Source organism: Ambystoma mexicanum, chromosome 3p (genome assembly GCF_040938575.1).
Source record: "Ambystoma mexicanum isolate Mex_15411 chromosome 3p, UKY_AmexF1_1, whole genome shotgun sequence".
Lineage (NCBI taxonomy): Eukaryota > Metazoa > Chordata > Amphibia > Caudata > Ambystomatidae > Ambystoma > Ambystoma mexicanum.
This window is the reverse complement of record NC_090925.1, coordinates 385,092,378-385,112,171: the sequence shown is the minus strand read 5'-3', so window position 1 is coordinate 385,112,171 and position 19,794 is coordinate 385,092,378. Positions and strand designations below refer to the sequence as shown.

The following is a 19,794-nucleotide window of genomic DNA, read 5'->3' as shown; positions in this document are numbered from 1 at the left end:
ATATTGGAAGAACAAGGTCAGTTTCCTCTGGAGCCCCAGTGCTGTCTTATAAAAAAAAATAAGACCATATCTTCAGCGAAGGCAATCCAATGCAGTTTAAGATGTCCCAATTTAACTGTTCCAGAGTTGATCAATGTCACTGATATATGCGTTAAACTAGTACACAACCTTGTTGAAGTCCAACTGATGTTTCAATGGACCTGGACAGATAACCCTCCCTAGTAAGTCTAACCTTCACACTCATTTTGGTATGTAACAAAGCCATTAACTGGACCAGTTTCAAATCAACCTTGTAAGCCAGTAGTTTTGACCACAAATATGATCTTATTACTCGGTCAAAAGCACTGCCCATGCCAACTGAAGCCATGTAAATAGTCCCCACAGTGCCTCTTAACAGATGCCTGTAAATGAGCCATCACCCCGGCATTCAGAGCAGTCCCCATTAGTGGTCTTAAGCCTGCCTGATGTTCAGATCTTACAACCAGTCCATAGGGTCTGGCATTAAGATATCTCAACAATAAGACCAGGATTTTACAGGCCGCTTCCAACAAGGCTATAGGACTATAATTATCAGGATTGGATGAATTGCCTTTTTTAAAATTGGAATTATTCTGGACTCTCCATTTTGATGGGATAGTGTGGGTTTTAAAGATGGAATCAAAAAGTGCTTTTAAAGGCGAAGACCATATGTCTGGAGCACTTTTAATAACTATGGGAACCAGACCATCAGGTCCAGGAGCTTGCAAGGCCAAAGCATTGGCAATTGCCCACTGAATGTCATCTACTGTCCAATGACCTGTTGTAAGGGGCTCCATACTTAGTTTCTAGCCCATCAATTACAAAAGCAGTAAGCATATAATAATCCTGTTTGTAATAGTCAACCCAAACCTGTTCTAATATTGAACGGTCAGAACAAATACTTCTACCTCCCACTTTTTTATTGATTGTAGCCCAGGAACTGGCTGTTTTAAGACAGTCTGATTATCTTTAATGATGGATATTTCCGCCATTGAGTGACTTGGCATAGTTTCTGTGTGACTGATTAATTGATTTCATAGCCTTCAAGTGATCATTGCAAAGGTTAAGAAAAGTCATAGCCCTCAGTTTAGATCATTTTAGTTTTTTAGATTCCACAATTCTTAGATCGTATGTGTATGAAGGGCTTGTCTTGTAATGGTCTGCCCTTGGAAGTCATTAGATTTACACATGAAGAAATTGTCATGGCAAATCTGTCAGCCGACAATAGAGAGAGTGCTTCCTCGACAACCAATACGTGTTTTACTTCCTTCATAAGGAAATCTGTGAATAAGGAACAATTCTGATTGTTCCATTTCACAGTTAAACCATTCCGGTCGGAAGATAACATTGGTATAACCAGTCGATTTTCACGCAGTTGGGGTTATACTTGGACAGTGAGGGACAAAATAATATGATCACCAAGATGAGGATTATGAAAGGAAACAGGACTGGCAAGTTTTGCAGTTCGGTAGAAACATACATATGGTCTAGACACGCCTGGCCTTCCCTCTGTGCCATGTGAAAGTGGTCAGTAGATCATTACCAACATGCATAGACACAAGGGACAGGTCTCAGCCTGTCAAGGAGTCTTCCCAGGCTACCCCCCTAGACAAGTTCTGTGGGTTATTCATAGTAAGAGCCATTCGTGATTCATTGAACTCGTCAACTGCCATACAGTTTGAATTAAGTGGCCCCCTCGAACTATAGCGTGGCGTGTTCCAGGCAATCTTCCAGTAAAATTGTAATTGCTGATTGAATCAAATCCAAAGTTGGCCTGAAGGGATTTCAATACAAGTTGACTATAAGTACTTTCCGCTTAGGTTTCCCAAAAGACAACTCAACTGCCAATAGGCCTCATGTAGGGAGTCGATACTCTGCGAGTTAGTTACTAAACTTAAATTAATAGTTACTAAACTTAAATCAATTGCTACGCCCATTCCTCCACTTGGTGTATGTATAGAATCCCTCCAAGTCGTAATGTGACTTGGACATGATCTCCTGCAACAAAATGACATGTGTATCACTTAAATAATTAGAACTCGTCAAAATGTTTGTCAAATTAACCAAACCACACTGCCTTTGTTTTATTCAGCTTGAATTGAAGAAGACTTTACTTGACAGGATGGTCCACCTGCTCAGTCGCGGGTATGTTTTGCCTGTCGTCACCTACATCCGGAGGTGCCTGGAGAAGCTGGATACGGACATATCTCTAATCCGATACTTTGTCACTGAGGTACAGAGCACTTTTTTCTGAATTTTTTGTTGTAAGAAATTCAGCTTGTTAACAAATGCATCCTTACATGTTCAAAAATGAATGGGTTGGTAAATAATCTTACTATGTTTCCTCCTCCCTTCTATTTTCATTCCAAAGACAGCAAATATAAGTGTATAGAATCACACTCAGAGAATTTCAAAAAGTTTTATATTTGAAAAGATTTTTGAGTTTCTATTTTTACGTAATGAACATCGCATCAAAGACAAAACACATAAGCAAACCCAATTTGCATGGTCAGAGCAAAACAGAAACCTGTATTCACAGGGTAATATAGTTAGACAAACATTAATGCAACTACTACTGTCGCTACTGCAAGTATATGACAGGCGTCAAACACAAAGTGAACAAATAAACTAAAACAAATCAATCGTACAACTTTCTAAAGAACACAAACAATTGACATTGACAGTGTTTGTGTTTTTGGTACAAAAGCGTCTACACCAGGTGTTTCAGCCCTATAACGGGGCAAGGTGGGCCATTTCTTCCTAGGGCCTTCATCAGGATGAAGGGAAAACTGTGTGGTCAGGATGTTCAGGGAAAGCTGTAACAGGAATGGAGAAATTTGATAAGGGGAGGCTCAAAACTTATTGGGTTTAGGCGTGACATAAATCACTAATGTCTAACTTCGAAGTAAAGACATGGCTTACCTATGGGGACAGACTTCTCACCACAGGTGAAGGTGGCGTAGATAACCTGGTAAAGGAATAGACAATACCCATTGAATACATCTGGTATTGTGCAGCTCAATACTAGGAAAGAGTGGAAAATAAGATCCACATGCTTGCTGGATAGATCTTACTTATTAATGGTGGCTGTGCGTCCAAGAGTCACCGCGCTATGGCAGCTACCTCTTCACATATAGTACTAAAAACAAGGAGATGTGTTCATTCTAAATACGAAATCTATGTAGTGCGGTGTGCACTCAGAGAAAATAAATCAAAGGGCCGTGTTGACATGCTTACCCAGTTCAGAGAGGGGGAGGGGGTTTCCACACACAAGCAACTGCTTGGCCTCAAAAGACAAAACCATCTAATGGAGTCCCGAGCACGGATTCTAAACAAATTGGTAAAAAACGTGAATTCACGATTCTTTACTGACAAAAGGGTTGGCACAAGTGCTGAGCTATTTAAGACACAAGCGTTCTGTTAATTACCTGTGTCCGTGCTCCACAGTGGGGAGCAATGGGCAGCCGGCTGGTGCACGATCAAAGTTTACGCGCTATTGCCGATGGGAGAGCTCTGAGATGTGCTCTCTGCAGTGTCTGTACGAGTCTGGAGGACACACGCTTGCGGCAGGGGACGCCGTTGCTAAGGGCCGATTGTCGTTTAGCGGGCGCCATCTTGAATCGGGACTGGTTAACTAATAGCGCCCAAAGTCCCGAATTCTCAAAACCAAACGTGCTAAAGAGGCACATATCAGTCGGAGTCATAGGGCAGTGCATGCTGCCGGGTTTAATTAAAAAAGGCGCTGTATTCATGAGCGTTGCCATGGCAACCCAAATATTGTTTACATGAGAGGGGGAGTAGCCCTCGGTACGATCAAAAAGGGAAAAAATACCTAGACCTAACAGTGTTGTGTGGTTCCCTGCTGGAAGAGTATAAAAAGGGGTAGGACTGAATCAAAACAATGAGGTGGTGGTATCACCTCCTGAGCCAAAGGCGATAAGTGAAATGTGTAACATATCCCGAAAGATAAAATAAAACGGGAAAACGCAATAAATGTGTACATTTGCTTTCAATACATATTGTCATAGTACCCCTTGTAATGCATAATGTCATAGTCTACCACTTGCTTTGAATAAAACAGCAGCTTACAAGGTATTCCTGACTCCCCCAGTGCAAAGCCATGATCTGGTTGGTATCATAGATCTGATTAGTATCATCAATAAATGAAACCGCCCCTATTTGAGTAGTAGTAATTCCCAAACTCATGGATAGTCGTGTACTTCAGTCTACATTGCAGACACAAAAAGGGGGTTATCTGCAATGGGTGTATTTTAGGAGGTAAGCTAAAAGGTACATCCTACAAAAAGGATTTCCATTTGACAAAAATATTTAACCTTGTCTTTACCGTATCTAATCTGTGCACCCACCTCTGCTCAAGTTTTGTAAGAGCTCGATTAGGGTCACCCCCTCTAATCGTAGGTTCAAGTTTCTGGATGATGAACCATCTGAGGTCCACATCTTTATGTTTTAGGGGTCCAAAGTGCTCAACTAGAGGTTTGTGCAGAACATTGTTTCGGATGCAAGAGCGATGTTCAGAAATGCACATTTTTATGGGTCGAATGGTTTTGCCAACATATAAAAGGCCGCAGGGGCACTTGATGATGTAGGTGACTCCTTTTGAGTTGCAGTTGGTATATGTCGTGAGTGTCCATTTCAAGTTCTTATGCTCAAAGTCTTTTGTTTGTAAGGTTAGATGGCATGCCACGCATTGACTATATTTGTAGTGTCCTACTACAGCTGGTAAATTCCATAGTGTATTTTCTGTTGGTTGTACTGGTTCTTCAAAGGTGTGGACAAGAGTGTCCCTTAGATTATTGTTCTTCTTGTAAACAAAACATGGGACTTTACTGAGTGTTGCTTCTTGTTTGACTAAATGCCAGTTCTTCTTGACCGCTTTTTGAATGACATCACTCAAAGGGCTGAACGTAGTAACACAGACCAATCTGTCTAGATCTTTTTTCGGTTTTGTCTCAAGGCAGACTTCCCTTGGGGTGTATGTTGCTCTTTTCTTGGCATCTGTTATAGCTTTGCGCGGGTATCCTCTTGCAGTCAGTGTTTCCTGTAGGTCTTCTGAATGTTTTTTGAACTTCTGTCTCGGTGCAATTTCTCCGGATTCTCAAAAACTGTCCATACGGTAAGTTGTATTTTAGACCGTGTGGGTGGTAGCTATCAAAATGGAGTAAACTGTTCCAATCTGTGGGTTTTCGGAATAATTCTGTTTTTAGTAGATCTCCAGTCCTGTAGATGTGTAAATCGAGAAAATCGATCTGATGATGATCCCACTGTATGGTGAACTTGATGAATGAATTGCGTTGATTAATCCAAAGGTGAAAGTCCAGAAGGGCGGCTGATGTACCATTCCAGATCAGGATGACATCGCCGATATAGCGTTTCCACAGGGCTATTGCCCGAGGAATGGATTATCCGCACAGTAGATGTTGTCCTTTTCATACTGTGCCATGTAAAGATTCGCAATGTCGGGGGCAAAAGAGTCCCCCGTGCTTACTCCCTGAATCTGTTTATATATCTGCTTGTGGAAAAGGAAATAATTTTCAGACATTGCTAGCCTTGTACACTCTAGAATGAAATTAGTGGGAGTTATGGTGATGTCATTTCTTTGGTCTAAAACCATTTGAATGGCTTCTAAACCTTCAGCTTGGGGGATGGAGGTATACAACGCCTCTACATCCATGGTCACGAGGAGGCTGTTATGTTGTAGGATGACATGATTAAGTAGATTGATGCTACTAGTAGTGTCCTTAAGATAAGGCATCTTGATGAAAAGGACAACATCTACTGTGCAGATAATCCATTCCTCGGGTAAATAGCCCTGTGAAAACGCTATATCGACGATGTCATCCTGATCTGGAATGGTACATCAGCCGCCCTTCTGGACTTTCACCTTCAGTCACTTTCATCATCAGATCGATTTTCTCGATTTACACATCTACAGGACTGGAGATCTACTAAAAACGGAATTATTCTGAAAACCCACAGATCGGAATAGTTGATAGCTACCAACCACACGGTCTAAAATACAACTTACCGTATGGACAGTTTTTGAGACTCCATAGAAATTGCACCGAGACAGAGAAGTTCAAAAAATATTCAGAAGATCTACATGAAAGACTGACTGCAAGAGGATACCCCCGCAGAGCTATAAGAGATGCTAAGAAAAGAGCAACATACACCCCAAGGGAAGTCTGCCTTGAGACAAAACCGAAAAAAGTTCTAGACAGATTGGTCTGTGTTACTACGTTCAGCCCGTTGAGTGATGTCATTCAAAAAGCGGTCAAGAAGAACTGGCATTTAGTCAAACAAGAAGCAACACTCAGTAAAGTCCCATGTTTTGCTTACAAGAAGAACAAGAATCTGAGGGACACTCTTGTCCACACTTTTGTAGAAGCAGTACAACCAAAAGAAAATACACTATGGAATTTACCAGCTGTAGTAGGACACTACAAATGTGGTCAATGCGTGGCATGCCCTCTAACCTTACAAACAAATGTTTTTGAGCATAAGAACTTGAAATGGACACTCACGACACATACCAACTGCAACTCAAAAGGAGTCATCTACATCAAGTGCCCCTGCAGCCTTTTATATGTTGGCAAAACCATTCGACCCATAAAAAAGCGCATTTCTGAATGACTACTACTCAAATAGGGGCTGTTTTATTTATTGATGATACCAATCAGATCTATGATACCAACCAGATCATGACTTTGTACTGGGGGAGTCACAAATACCTTGTAAGCTGCTGTTTTATTCAAAGCAAGTGATGGACTATGACATTTTACAAGGGACACTATGACAATATGTGTTGAAAGCAAATGTACACATTTATCTCGTTTTCCTGTTTTATTTATCTTTCGGGATATGTTGTTACACATTTCACTTATCGCCTTTGGCTCAGGAGGTGATACCACCACCTCATTGTTTTGATTCAGTCCTACCCCTTTTTATACTCTTCCAGCAGGGAACCGCACAACACTGTTAGGTCTAGGTATTTTTTCCCTTTTTTTGATCGTACCGAGGGCTACTCCCCCTCTCATGTAAACAATGTTCGGGTTGCCATGGCAACGCTCATGAATACAGCGCCTTTTTTAATTAAACCCGACAGCATGCACTGCCCTATGACTCCGACTAATATGTGCCTCTTTAGCACGTTTGGTTTTGAGAATTCGGGACTTTCGGCGCTATTAGTTAACCAGTCCCGATTCAAGATGGCACCCGCTAAACGACTATTGGCGCATAGCAACGGTGTCCCCTGCCGCAAGCGTGTGTCCTCCAGACACTGCGAGAGCATATCTCTGAGAGCTCTCCCGTCGGCAATAGCGCATAACCTTTGATCGCGCACCATCCGGCTGCCCATTGCTCCCCACTGTGGAGCACGGACACAGGTAATTAACAGAGCGCTTGTGTCTTAAATAGCTCAGCACTTGTGCCAACCCTTTTGTCAGAAAAGAATCGTGACTTCACGTTTTTTACCAATTTGTTTAGAATCCGCGCCCGGGACTCCATTAGATGGTTTTGTTTTTCGAGGCCAAGCAGTTGCGTGTGTGAGAAACCCCCCTCTTAAATGGGTAAGCATGTCAACACGGCCCTTTGATTTATTTTCTCTGAGTGCACACCGCACTACACAGATTTCATATTTAGAATGAACACATATATCTCCTTGTTTTTAGTACTATATGTGAAGAGGTAGATGCCATAGCGCGCTGACTCTTGGACGCACAGCCACCATTAATAGGTAAGATCTATCCAGCAAGCATGTGGATCTTATTTTCCACTCTTTCCTCGATTATTGAGCCGCACAATACCAGATGTATTCAATGGCTATTGTCTATTCCTTTACCAGGTTATCTACGCCACCTTCACCTGTGGTGAGACGTCTGTCCCCATAGGTAAGCCATGTCTTTTCTACTTCGAAGTTAGACATTAGTGATTCATGTCACGCCTAAACCCAATAAGTTTTCAGCCTCCCCTTATCAAATTTCTCCATTCCTGTTAGTTTTCCCTTCACATCCTGACCACAGTTTTCCCTTCGTCCTGATGAAGGCCCTAGGAAGAAATGGCCCACCTTCCCCCGTTATAGGGCTGAAACACCTGGTGTAGACGCTTTTGTACCAAAAATACACACAGTATCGATGTCAATTGTTTGTGTTCTTTAGAAAGTTGTACGATTGATTTGTGTTAGTTTATTTGTTCACTTTGTGTTTGACGCCTGTCGTATACTTGCAGTAGCGACAGTAGTAATTGCATTAATGTTTGTCTAACTATATTACCCTGTGAATACAGGTTTTTGTTTTGCTCTGACCATGCAAATTGTGTTTGCTTATGTGTTTTGTCTTTGATGCGATGTTCATTACGTAAAAATAGAAATTCAAAAATCTTTTCAAATGTAAAGCTTTTTGAAATTTTCTGAGTGTGATTCTATACACTTATATTTGCTGTCTTGTGAATGAAAATAGAAGGGAGGAGGATACATAGTAAGATTGTTTTCCAACCCATTCATTTTTGTTCTAGTAACTTTAGCCTTCCTGGGCAGAATAGGGTTGCTTCCACCAGGAGCCCTTTGATATTCCTTACATGTTCAGCCACAAAGCGCTAAAGGCTTTATTCGTGTACTGAAATGTCTTTTTAAAAATAAAAATTCTTTTGGTATTGGTTGTACTTTTTAAAGAACCTATGGATGCATACATCCTTAACATTAAGTATTTAAAGAATGAGAACTGCAGGTTTTTAAGTTAAAATGATGTATTTTACCATTGCACATGTTTTGTGATTGTATTTTTCATTTGGAGATTAATACGTTTATACACTTGGTATAGATATCTTAACGTTGCTGACATGAGTTAGTTATCTCAGTTTTCAATAGACCAATGGATATTAAGCACACCCTCCATATGTATGTTCTATTTTTTTTGCTAAATCAGAATGCCTTTTGTTTAAACCTACTTATAGCAGTGCATCCCTTAGGAGAAACCCTGTGGATAGTGTTGGCTTTTTACCCAGACTTTAGCAGCTGTGGTAGCACTAACACATTAAACACTTAATCATTTTATAAGGGGATTAGCTGTGAGTTAATTATCTTTTTTAGAATTGTAAATATCTACAGAGCATTTGTTATTCTGATTAACATACCTACTGAGATCCAGTATTAACTTTATTAGGGTGGGCTAAATCTCTGTACCATGCTTTTTTTGTCAACCCCCTGATTGTATACTATGTTTACTTTTTTATTTTGGTAGGTTTCTTATATCCTCATGGTGGAGTCTTGCAGCGTATTTGCTGCACTGTTAGGGAAGCAGAAAAGATGTGTTGGCGCTAGTACATATGTTTGTAAGTTGCAGAATGCTCCACGAATCTCCTTCTGGATCGTAGGGTTTTCATAACTACATGGTGCGTGACTCTGACCAGCTTTCATGATCAAACAGGTCATAAAGAGCTGTCCAGTCATTTCATGTTCATGTGCAAAATACATATTAAAAGACGTGTCTACCGGTGGCAGTGTGATATGGGCCACATTTGCATGCATGCCCCAAATCCCGACAGAAAAACGTTAGCTGACCTTTTAGGAATTTAATGTAGGTAGAGATGTTTTCATTATAGGTCCATATTATTATAGATGGTTCAACCTTTGTTGCCCTTGAGCCTTGTTTTACTGTGACCGGGCAATGTCGCCTTTCTAGATCTCGAGTTCCTGTAAGGCAGGTAGCTTGTGGCTTTTTCTGGAACTATTTATTTGGGCATCATCCTTCTAAAGGCCACAAGCATGCAACACAAAAACCTTTTACTCATACGTCCCTCCCCATTTTCCACACAAGGATAGGATTTCCGTCACGTGGGGGACGGACTAGAGCTTTATGCATCGTTATTTTTTTTAACAGGCAAAACCAGCATGTATGCTCTGCCACGCCCACATCCAAAACCTTGACCTTTAGGCTTTGTCCTTTCCTCTACTTAGATACGGGCGGATAGGCAAAGGTTGTACTTGTTGCATCTTAATTTTTTGACTTGCACAGTGTCTCTGGGGAGGTTTATTAGCCTCTGCCACTGACATGAGGTTTTATATATTGCAGGTCAAGAAGCTGCTTTTTTTCCCCAATGCGGCCCAGGTCAACCTTTATTTCTGTTGTCCGGAGTGATATCACTCTTGGCTTCTGGGTCGTATATGACTCAAATTTCTTCATTTAACTCAGCTTGTGATTCTGGCAGAAGCTCGGTCATTGTATTACTTGAGCCATCCTTGAGCTTATCGATGGAAATGAGTGGGCAGATAACTGCTGCCCTTTTCTCCACAGAACCAGGTCCCTGTTAATCACCAGCTCCGAGAGGGACTCTTGTCCTCTATACATGGACAATGGTGCCAATTTCAGAGCGTTTTACTTTTGAGGCTCTAACCAAGTTCTCTGCCAGGATGTGCCCTGAAGACAAAAAGGCAAAACGCAAAGGTGGGCATTACCAGGCTGTTGACAGTTGCTTCGTGAGACCACCTAAATATTGTGCTTTGTTCGGCGTGGGATCTGGTAGATCCTACGCCAGGTTAATTCCTGAGGTACTACTTAGCAAACTAAGGGCTTTATGACTGTGCCTGAAACATGGGCTGTTACAAAGTCATTTCTGGACCACCCACAGTTCTTGTTGCCTCCTGAAGGTTTTGCCTGAGGGCTATTACCACAGAAGGTGCCTGATGCCTTGCCCAAAGAAAGGCTGCTTATAACAAATTAGATCCTCCTGTCTTGCTGTCGAAGGTGCTTGTCATGCATATACACATTCACAAGAAGACGCAACACAAGGATGAACCAGTGGCTTCCGAGACCGTTGCTGACTTAAATCGGTGTCATTGGCCACGGTGCTTTAGCCTGTAGATGAGACGGCTCTCACATTGTCAGACATTCTGCAAGGTATGTTTGTGCACCTAAGCATTTTGAGTTTAATTTCCAAAACTGTTCCTGCCCCAAAATACGATTCTCTAGTCATTAACCACCAGGAAACAGGTGGTTTCACTCTGACCCGGAGTGCCACTATCCTAGTCAGAGTCTCCACCAGACAAGGATTGCAAAAGGCTGCACGCTCTTGGCAAACATGTCACCACCTCTGCTGCCTTTTATACCCGAATTGCAGATAACACCACGCTCCTTGCGAGCTATAGAGATGTACAATGAAATCTCGTACAGGAGGACCTCCAGAGAATCTTGGAGCCAGCCTGTGCCCAACTCCTAACTGTGGTTGCTGAAGGACACCAAGTGACACAAAATAGCCTGAAAAATACTTTGGATTTGGCTGACATGGCAAGACGCATCCTTGCACAAGGGACTCTCCTGAAGAGCCACTCCTGGCTAAAAAATGTGGGACTCACGGTAGAGACTCAGGTCGGTTGATGAGGTCCTAGAGACTGCTAAAGAAGAGCAGTAGACTCTCAGATCACTCAACCAGATCTCAGCTCAACCATTTGTCCAGTGCAGGGCATTTCATACCCGCCGGCCCTTTCGCAGGCAGTCTTTCTCCAGTTTCTCCTAGGGGCCGTACGGGTCAGGAGAAGCCCCTTTGTTTTCAGTTCAAGGTACCTCCAGCGGCTTCCAGTCCCCACAACAGCAGGGAATTCGACACGGGAAGGGTAGAGGGAGAAACTCTGCAGCCAGAGGCACTCCTTCCCCAACCAGCAAAACACTTGGCAGTATGGGTCCCCTCCCATGTCTCCCTTGTCTGGGGACATCTAACATCTTTTACCCACGCATGGCAGGGGATGACTTCAGATCAGTGGGTACTCAAGACTGTCGCCCATGGGTACTGCATAGAATTCCTACAACCATCCGCTACCATCCACCTAAGAGCAGATGTTGGCAGAGCATCTGCAAATCCTGCTGAAAGATGTCCAGATCCTTCCAGAAAAGGGAGTGATGAAGGTCCTCCCTCATCTTCAGGTAAACAATGGTATTTATTCAGTGTACTTCCTTATACCCAAAAAGGAGCTAACCATGCACCCTGTTGTAGATCTGCGTCCTGCGAACAAATGTCAAGCCTCAAAAGTTCAGGATGACAACTCTTTAGAAGTTAATCCCACTGTTGCAACAGGGGGACTACATGGCCACATTGGATATGAAAGATGCATACTTCAAGGTGCTCCCCTTTGGCATTGCCTCAGCCCCAAGCGTGTTTATAAAGGTACTAGCGGTAGTGGCTGCTCACCTGCGTAGGCAGTCCATCGCAGTGCATCCTTATCTCGACGACTGGCTCATAACCAGAGACTCGTACAGCACCTGTCTGGAGAAGACTCAAAACACAGTAGGTCTCCTTTTCAATATGAAATTCTCAGTCAATGAGAAAAAGTAAAGTCTGTTCCCAGTCAAGTGTTGGGAAGGGGAGATGACCATTCCCTCCACCCTCCCCAGTGGTTCAGGATAAGGCAAAGGCAGTGAAATGTAATAGAAAAGAGCAGGGGGGTGCTCCTAGAGTCCTTCACACGATCACATTATTGCATGCTTTGTAGATGTAGTGCACTTGCAGGAACAAATGCCATCTTGGATATTAGCAGCCATATTGAAGCACAGCCAGCATTCTAGGGTTAGGCCGCAAACATGAGGAAAATAATAGGTTGTATCCCAGGCACTGATGAGAAAGGCCAGAGTTGCAGAGATCCATAAACCCTTCAATGTTTTAAAAGTTGCCAACCTTCGTGCTCTGGGAAGAATGTGCCCTACAAAGCCACGGGAGGAGGGCTGAGTGTCTTTGCATGATACAATCCCACGAGGAGGAGGGCACAGGCCTCAGACCCCCACCCATCCCAGTTCTCAGTTATAGCACCCAAATGACCTAGCCTTAAGACACCTGAATTCCAAGATACCAGCCAGCCCCATATCATAAAACAGTTAGACCATGGATCGATCAAGAAAGATCAGAAAGCAGGGCTTTCTTGCCTTCACTTCTGGGTCACGTGATTTGTGCTGCGAGGGATGAAATTATAGCCGAGGATGAGGGTGGGAGACCTTGGCGAGATGCTGGCTTGTGTGGAATTTGTGAGTTAGCATGACCTTGACCTTTCTCCCGTGCCCCTGTCTGCTTGTACCAGGTGCGCTGCTACATAGAGATGTGTTTTTTTTTTAACATAATAGCCAATACGCCGTCACCTCATGACCGATGACTGCAGCATCACCCAAGTGGAAGATGGACAGAAGGGGCTGGGATCAATGGCCTGGCATCCTCTATGGAGCAGGTTGCCCATGTGTAGGGTCTCAGCAACCAGCCGTGTGGTTTTCTACTGTTTGAGATGATGTCACGGATGACACGATGTACCTTCTTAAAGTGTTGCTCATGCAGATTTTGGCAGAACGTTCGGCGGCAGCACAGTTCTTCGTTGGCGCCTTCCATTTTGGTGTGGAAATAAACCTTGTTATAATTGCAAGAGGTGTATCAAGCCTTTTTCCCCTAGGAGGTTGTATTTATTTCTGGTGTGAGCGTCTCAGGGCTTTCTTACACAATTCAAAGAGTTTCTGGGGGCACTAATTCAGACCAAAGACAGTCTGGTCTTCTCCTCCAACGAGAGGGTCCAAAACATGTTGTTCCAGATCCCTCATTATGTAGCCAGTCGTCGGATAACCGTACGCAAAGCCATGCGGCTAATGGGGATGATGGCATCCTGCATCTTCCTCGTTCCACTTGCCTGTCTGCGCATGCGCCCCAGGCAGGAGTGGCTCTCGAGCCAATGGTGTTAGGCAGGTGGTCAGTGGGACGATCTAGTGATTGTCTTGACATCCCTTGTTCAGTCACTGCAGTGGTGGTCGAAAAAGCCTTCTAAATCCTTTACCACCCCCGCAGTAGAAGCCGCTCTTACTACAGATGCATCCTGGTCGTGTTGGGGAGCACACCTCCTGGAACAGACGGCGCACGGCATGTGGTCTCCATCAGTAGCTTCCAAACATATCAATCTGTTGGAACTACTGACAGTGTTCAAAGCATTGAAAATTTCCAGACAAGGTTTACAGGGGAAGACCGTTCTTGTCCTCACAGACAGCACCACGGCCATGTACTATCTTATCAAACCAGGGGGCACTAACTCCCCAGGCCTATCCAAACTGTCCCAGAACATTTGGGAGTGGGTGTGATGCTGGAAATGCATTGGAGGGACAGGGCATCCATGTCCTTGTCCTGTACTCCTTTTTGATGTGTGTTCTGTTATTTTCTGCGCAGGAGTCCACGTGGGACTCCCGGCAGTGCAGCTCTTGCTCTTTTTGGTTTGATGAACAGACCCTTGGGATACCCTTATGGCACCCATGGGTGGGGGTACAACCCTGTTCTCGTAGTGCATGTTTTTGGGATCCTGTGTGTGGCCCATTTTGGGCTACCCATGCCCTGCCATTGGAATCAGTTGATTCCTGATAGACCAGATGGCCCCTGTTGCCTCTTGCTTTCTATTGCTTGTTACCTTGTTTTCCCAAATTCCTAGGAAGCCCTGACTCTGTCCCTAACCCTGACTGACTGGCTGTTGGTGGAAGTTCCATATATGGTATTGTGGGGAAGTCCAGGGCAGACTGGCTGGAGCCTTCCCAATGACTGTATGTTGTGGGTATGCCTGTGGGGTGGGACCTGGGTGAATGGAGTGGGTGACCAATATGCACTTCATGTTATGGGTGTATGGTTTCTGTGTGGATGACACAAAGAATGAGACAGCCCTACCCGAAACTGGTATGAATGCAGTGTGGAGTGCTGAATGGCTGGGTACTTATCCCAATACACATTCCTTGTTATGAGTGTCTGGAGGGAAGTGAATGGCCTGAATGCACTGTGAGCCTGATTGCCTTCCTGAATGCCCTTCTGAATGATTGGTTGCCTGGGTGTGCCCAGCAGACTGAATGAGAGACCAAACAGTGTTTCAAATGGATTGTGACCTCCAACGTATTCCACATCTTTGACATGTAATGGCCACAGATGTGCACTTTGGAAACTTCTTCAGCAGAGGGTGTCCTGTGTCGATTACGTAGGGTCTATGTCCCTCGAAGGCCTCCGTCGAGGGCAACGTCACCGGATGTTATAAATAGGATGCATGGCGCCCGTAGCCTCAGTTCTGTTTTTTCCGCGAACGTGTTGCTTTGTGAAACTTGGCACACCTCATGTGTTTCATCGTTGAAATGTCTTTTTCTTCGACCCTTCCGACTCTGCGGTCTGGCTTCAAGACCTGCCGGAATTGCAAGTCGAAAATGTTGATCACCGACCCGCATCGCCTTTGTTTGTGGTGTTTGGGTGAGAGTCACGACACCGACGACTGTTCAAAATGCCCGTCGCTAACTGCCGAGGCCTTGCAGGAGCGGAAGGGGAAGCTCCAGGTAGGTAGGGGTTCTAGGCCCAGTAAGTCCTGTAAATCCAAGTCGAAATCCAAAGGGGTGTCCACCGACGAATTGAGGGGTGACTCTGTGTCGGGAGGAGGCCCGGGGTTCTCATGCCCAGAGTGGTTCCCACCATTCTTCTTCCTCGTATCATTCGTGGAAGCGCCATCACTGGTCACCATCCTCCGTGGAGGACGGGGAAGGAGCCGCAAGGAAAGTGGCATACCAGATGAAGTCCTCGACTCTGGAGGAATGGGCTGCCTTCAAGGAGCAAATGTTAGCGATATTTCAATCGCACGGCACTGGTCCGGTCGCGCCTTCTAACAAAGCCAGCCAGGATCGGTCTCGTACCGTGGCTTGCACACCTTTGGGCTTGGGTCTGCGACTTGCATCAGGAGCCTTCGAGGTCCCGTTCGGGTTCGGAATGTCACAAGAGACGTGCTTCTAGGTCTCTCGGTCTTTGTCCCCAGCGAGACTGCAGCAACTTACTAAGGGCTCGAAGCCGGCGTCAACTCGGTGTCCGTCCGACTCAGACGTTGACGCTATGCTGTTTTATCAGCCCATGGCACCGTCGGCACCAGTGTTGACGTCGACACGAAACCTTCGACGCTCATGACGACGAGGTTGTTGACGCTCTCGGCATCGCAGCCTTCGGCACCCTCGACGCCTTTGGGTTTTTTGCCCGGAATTTCCCATTGGAGTACCCCAATGTGGTGGATCCACCTAGGAAGGCTAAGGCAAAGTCTGTGAGGCCATTATTGGACTCCAGGCCCTCTTTTGGCCCCAGGCCAGGGTTTAAAATCCCTCTGGACGACATGTATGAAGAGGAAGAAAGGTCGGATTTTTAGGACCCTGGTGAACTGGATGTGGGTCCAATTTTTTCTTGAGACAATCAGTTGGAGGTGTTGAGGCAAACCCTTCATGAGGCCAGTGGGTTGGACACTTCTCCGGAAGTGGAATTAAGTAGGCCTTAGCCTGGGGCTCATGATGAGTCTTCATACAGGAGGCTTATGGATAGGGTCTCTAAGTATCTGGGCTGGTCCAGTCCTCCTGAAGACTGTGCAGGATGATCTAACGGACATCTTAGATCAAGGTCCGTCCTCTGACCCGGCTTTACCATTTCATCTCACCTTACAGAAAAGGGTGGCAGCTGCTTGGCAGTAACCAGAATCTCTTCCGGCTGTTAATAAATCTTTGACTAAAAAGTACCGCCCTTCCGTTAGCGACCCCAGCTATTTATCCAATCACCCCACTCCAGAGAGTTTGGTGGTTCAGGCGGCCACGGCCAACTCGAGGCAGGCGGCATACCCTACCATCCCTCCTGATAGGGACGACAAACGCTTCGACGGTTGTGCTCGGAAGGTATTTTCTGCGGGGAGCATGGCATTGAAATCGGCCAACTCCACTTGTGCCTTAGCAAGGTTCTCACACACTCTGTGGAACTGTTTTAGTTTGCAGACCTCGAAGGCTCCAGCAAAATCTTTAAGTGCAGCAGTGCGTCAACCTCCACCTTTTTGTCCGTGGGGACAGCAGTGGAGGGGAGGTTCTTTTTGTTACTACTCCTCCAATGTTAGAACGAGCAGGGCCGCCAGTCAGAGGGGCCAGCGAGAAAGTACCTGTCGTGGTCGGGGAAATTGAGGTGCCAAAGCCGCTCAGGCAGCTGCCTCTTTGCCTTCAGGCACTGCCGCAGCCGCTTCCAAACGGTCATGAGGCCATGGTTCGCCGGTTGGGGGCAGACTGTCTCAGCATCTCGAACAGTGGTGAGTCATTACTTCGGATGTGTGGGTCTGGATACCACAGCCCACGGCTACTGTCTTCCCTTCCTAAAGCGGCCTCATGACAATACACCGGAGAAACTCTTTGAAGCTTCCAGATCCGCTCCTTGCGCAGGAAATGTTAACCCTGCTGGAGAAAGGCGCTATAGAACTGGTGCCTGTAGCGGAGAGTAACAAGGGATGGTATTTCCCTTATTTTTTGATTCCCCCATGAAAGACTGGGGATTGAGACCCATCCTGGATTTGCGTTGGTTGAACAAACTTATCAGGAGGACAAGTTCAAGATGGTTACTCTTTCTCAAGTCCTCCAGGCCCTTCAACTTCAGGATTGGTTGGTGTCTCTGGACCTACAGGAAGCTTACTTTCATGTGCCGATTCATCCCAAGCACAGAAAGTACCTGAGGTTTGCAGCTGGAGATTCAGTTTCGGGTCCGGCCTTTCGGATTGACCTCCGCCTCAAGGGTCTTCACCAAGCTAATGGTGGTGGTGGCAGCGCGTACCTCAGGCGAGGGGAGGATTCACGTCTACCCCTAACTGGACAACTGGCTGATCCGGGCGTGCTCTCCCGAGCAAGCGTTGGATTACCTCAGTCTCACCTGCCGCTTCCACAAGCTGGGCTTCTCACTCAATTTCAAGAAGTTGCATCTGACACCTTCCCAACAGCTCCAGTACAGTACATCGGGGCTGTGTTAGACACGTCCTTGGGCAAGTGCTCGCCTCCCAAGGTGAGGGTCATCATATTGTACAGAAGGTGGACAAGTTTCAACATGCCCAGAGTCTCCCGGTTTTCAAATTCTTAAGGTTGCTCGGCCTCATGGCATCCTGCATTTTTCTGGTGCCAGAGGCTAGGCTAAGGATGAGATCCCTGCAATAGGGTCCTCAAGATGCAGTGGTCGTAGTTCTCATTCAAGATGTCGGATCCCGTTCAGATTCCACTCTTTGTCTCACAGGATCTTCTGTGGTGGTCCAACGAAGGGAACTTGATGAAGGGGGAGCCATTTTGGCAACCATGGCCGGAGGTGACTGTAGTGACGGATGCTTCCCTCACAGGATGGGGCGCGCATGCCAATGACTTGACCGCCAGCGGTCATTGGTCTCCGTCGGAGTCCAAACTCTAAATCAACCTGTTAGAGCTGAGGGCCATCAGGCTAGCCTTGAAGGCTTTTCTGCCGTCTGTGCGGGGGAAGAGTGTCCCGATCATGATGGACAACACAGTGGCCATGCATTACCTCAAAAAAGGGGGGGGTAGGGTCACTCCCGTTGTGCAGAGAGGCAATGCAGCTCTGGTTCCAGGCCATCCAGCAGGGAATTTCGATCTCTGCAGTTCATCTGGCCGGAGAAGAAAATGTGGCGGCGGATGCTCTGAGAAGGTAGAGCATGGTCTCTCACGAGTGGGAGTTGGCTCAGGAAGTCCTTCAGGAGATCTTCGCCCTTTGGGGAACCCCACAAGTGGATCTCTTTGCCACCAGTGCCAACCGGAAGTGTGAGAGATTCTGCTCAATGGAATTTCCTCTGAGAGTAGCTTAGGGGACGCGTTCGTAGTGGATTGGTCATTCCCGCTGCTGTACCTGTTTCCTGCAGTCCCCGTCATTCCTCAAGTGTTACGGAGGTTTGGTTCCCACATGATCCTCATTGCTCTGGATTAGGCCAGGAGAGCGTGGTACCCGGACCTTCTAGAAAAGTCCATCTGCCCTCCACGCCTTCTTCCCTACCGAGAGGATCTGCTCTCGCATGAGGGGGTCAGGTTCTCCATCCAAAGGTCAAGACTCACACCCTTCATGCTTGGGATCGGAAAGGTTGAGGTATAAGGATTGGGACCTCCTGGATGATGTGATGAAGGTGTTGCTTTCGATCAGGCGGCCTGCTACAAAATCCCTGTACCGTTGCCATTGGGGCAAGTTCTGCGACTGGTGCAGAGGTCACGATGTTGATCCTTTTCAGTGCTCCATTCCTATGGTTTTATCTTTCTTACTTTCTTTAGCCTATAGGGGCCTTCAAGTAGGTACCATTTAAGGGTTACCTGGCTGCGCAGTCTATCTTTAAGCGCTCGTCTGAAGAATGTTCTTACTTTAAGATTCCTTTGATTTTGCAATTTCTTAAAGGACTGACTAATGTGTTCCCGCCGTCCCCTTTCCAGATGCCGGTTTGGGATTTAAATGTGCTTTTGAAATTTCTCATTGGTGCTCCGTTTGAACCTTTGCACTCTGGTCCTTTGAGATTATTGTCCTTGAAGACTGTGTTCTTGGTTGCGTTGGTTGAGTGAATTGCAGGCACTTTCCTCTAAGCCACCCTTTACTGTGTGTCACAAGGACAGGGTTGTGCTGCGGGTACTTCCTTTCTACCTAAGGTAGTATCTGAATTTAATTTGAGTCAGAAAGTGGTTCTCCCATCTTTCTATCCTCCTCCTCATCCTGGTAAGTAAGAGGAGCGACTCCATCGGTTGGATCCTAGGAAGCTCTGAACTTTTACATTTCTAGGATGTCCAGGGTCAGAGTGGACGATCAACTCTTTGTTAACAGCCTGGCCCAATCGGTGTCCAGCATATCCTACAAACAGACCTTGTCCAGGTGGATTATCCTCACTATTACAGAGTGTTACCGATAGACGGTTAAGGACCCTCCTGAAGGGTTGCGAGCTCATTCCACTAGGGGCGTGACTGCTCCACCGCCCTCCAG

General features: G+C 45.8%; 1 protein-coding gene across 1 annotated transcript in view; it reads left to right on the top strand.

Annotated features, from left to right (window-relative positions):
- Positions 1–19,794, top strand: part of NELFCD (negative elongation factor complex member C/D) — a 591,264-nt gene that overhangs the window by 445,418 nt on the left and 126,052 nt on the right. The window contains exon 13 of the mRNA XM_069651053.1: positions 2,111–2,251. Coding sequence (XP_069507154.1) covers positions 2,111–2,251 — 141 coding nt within the window. The remainder of the gene's footprint in view (positions 1–2,110; positions 2,252–19,794) is intronic.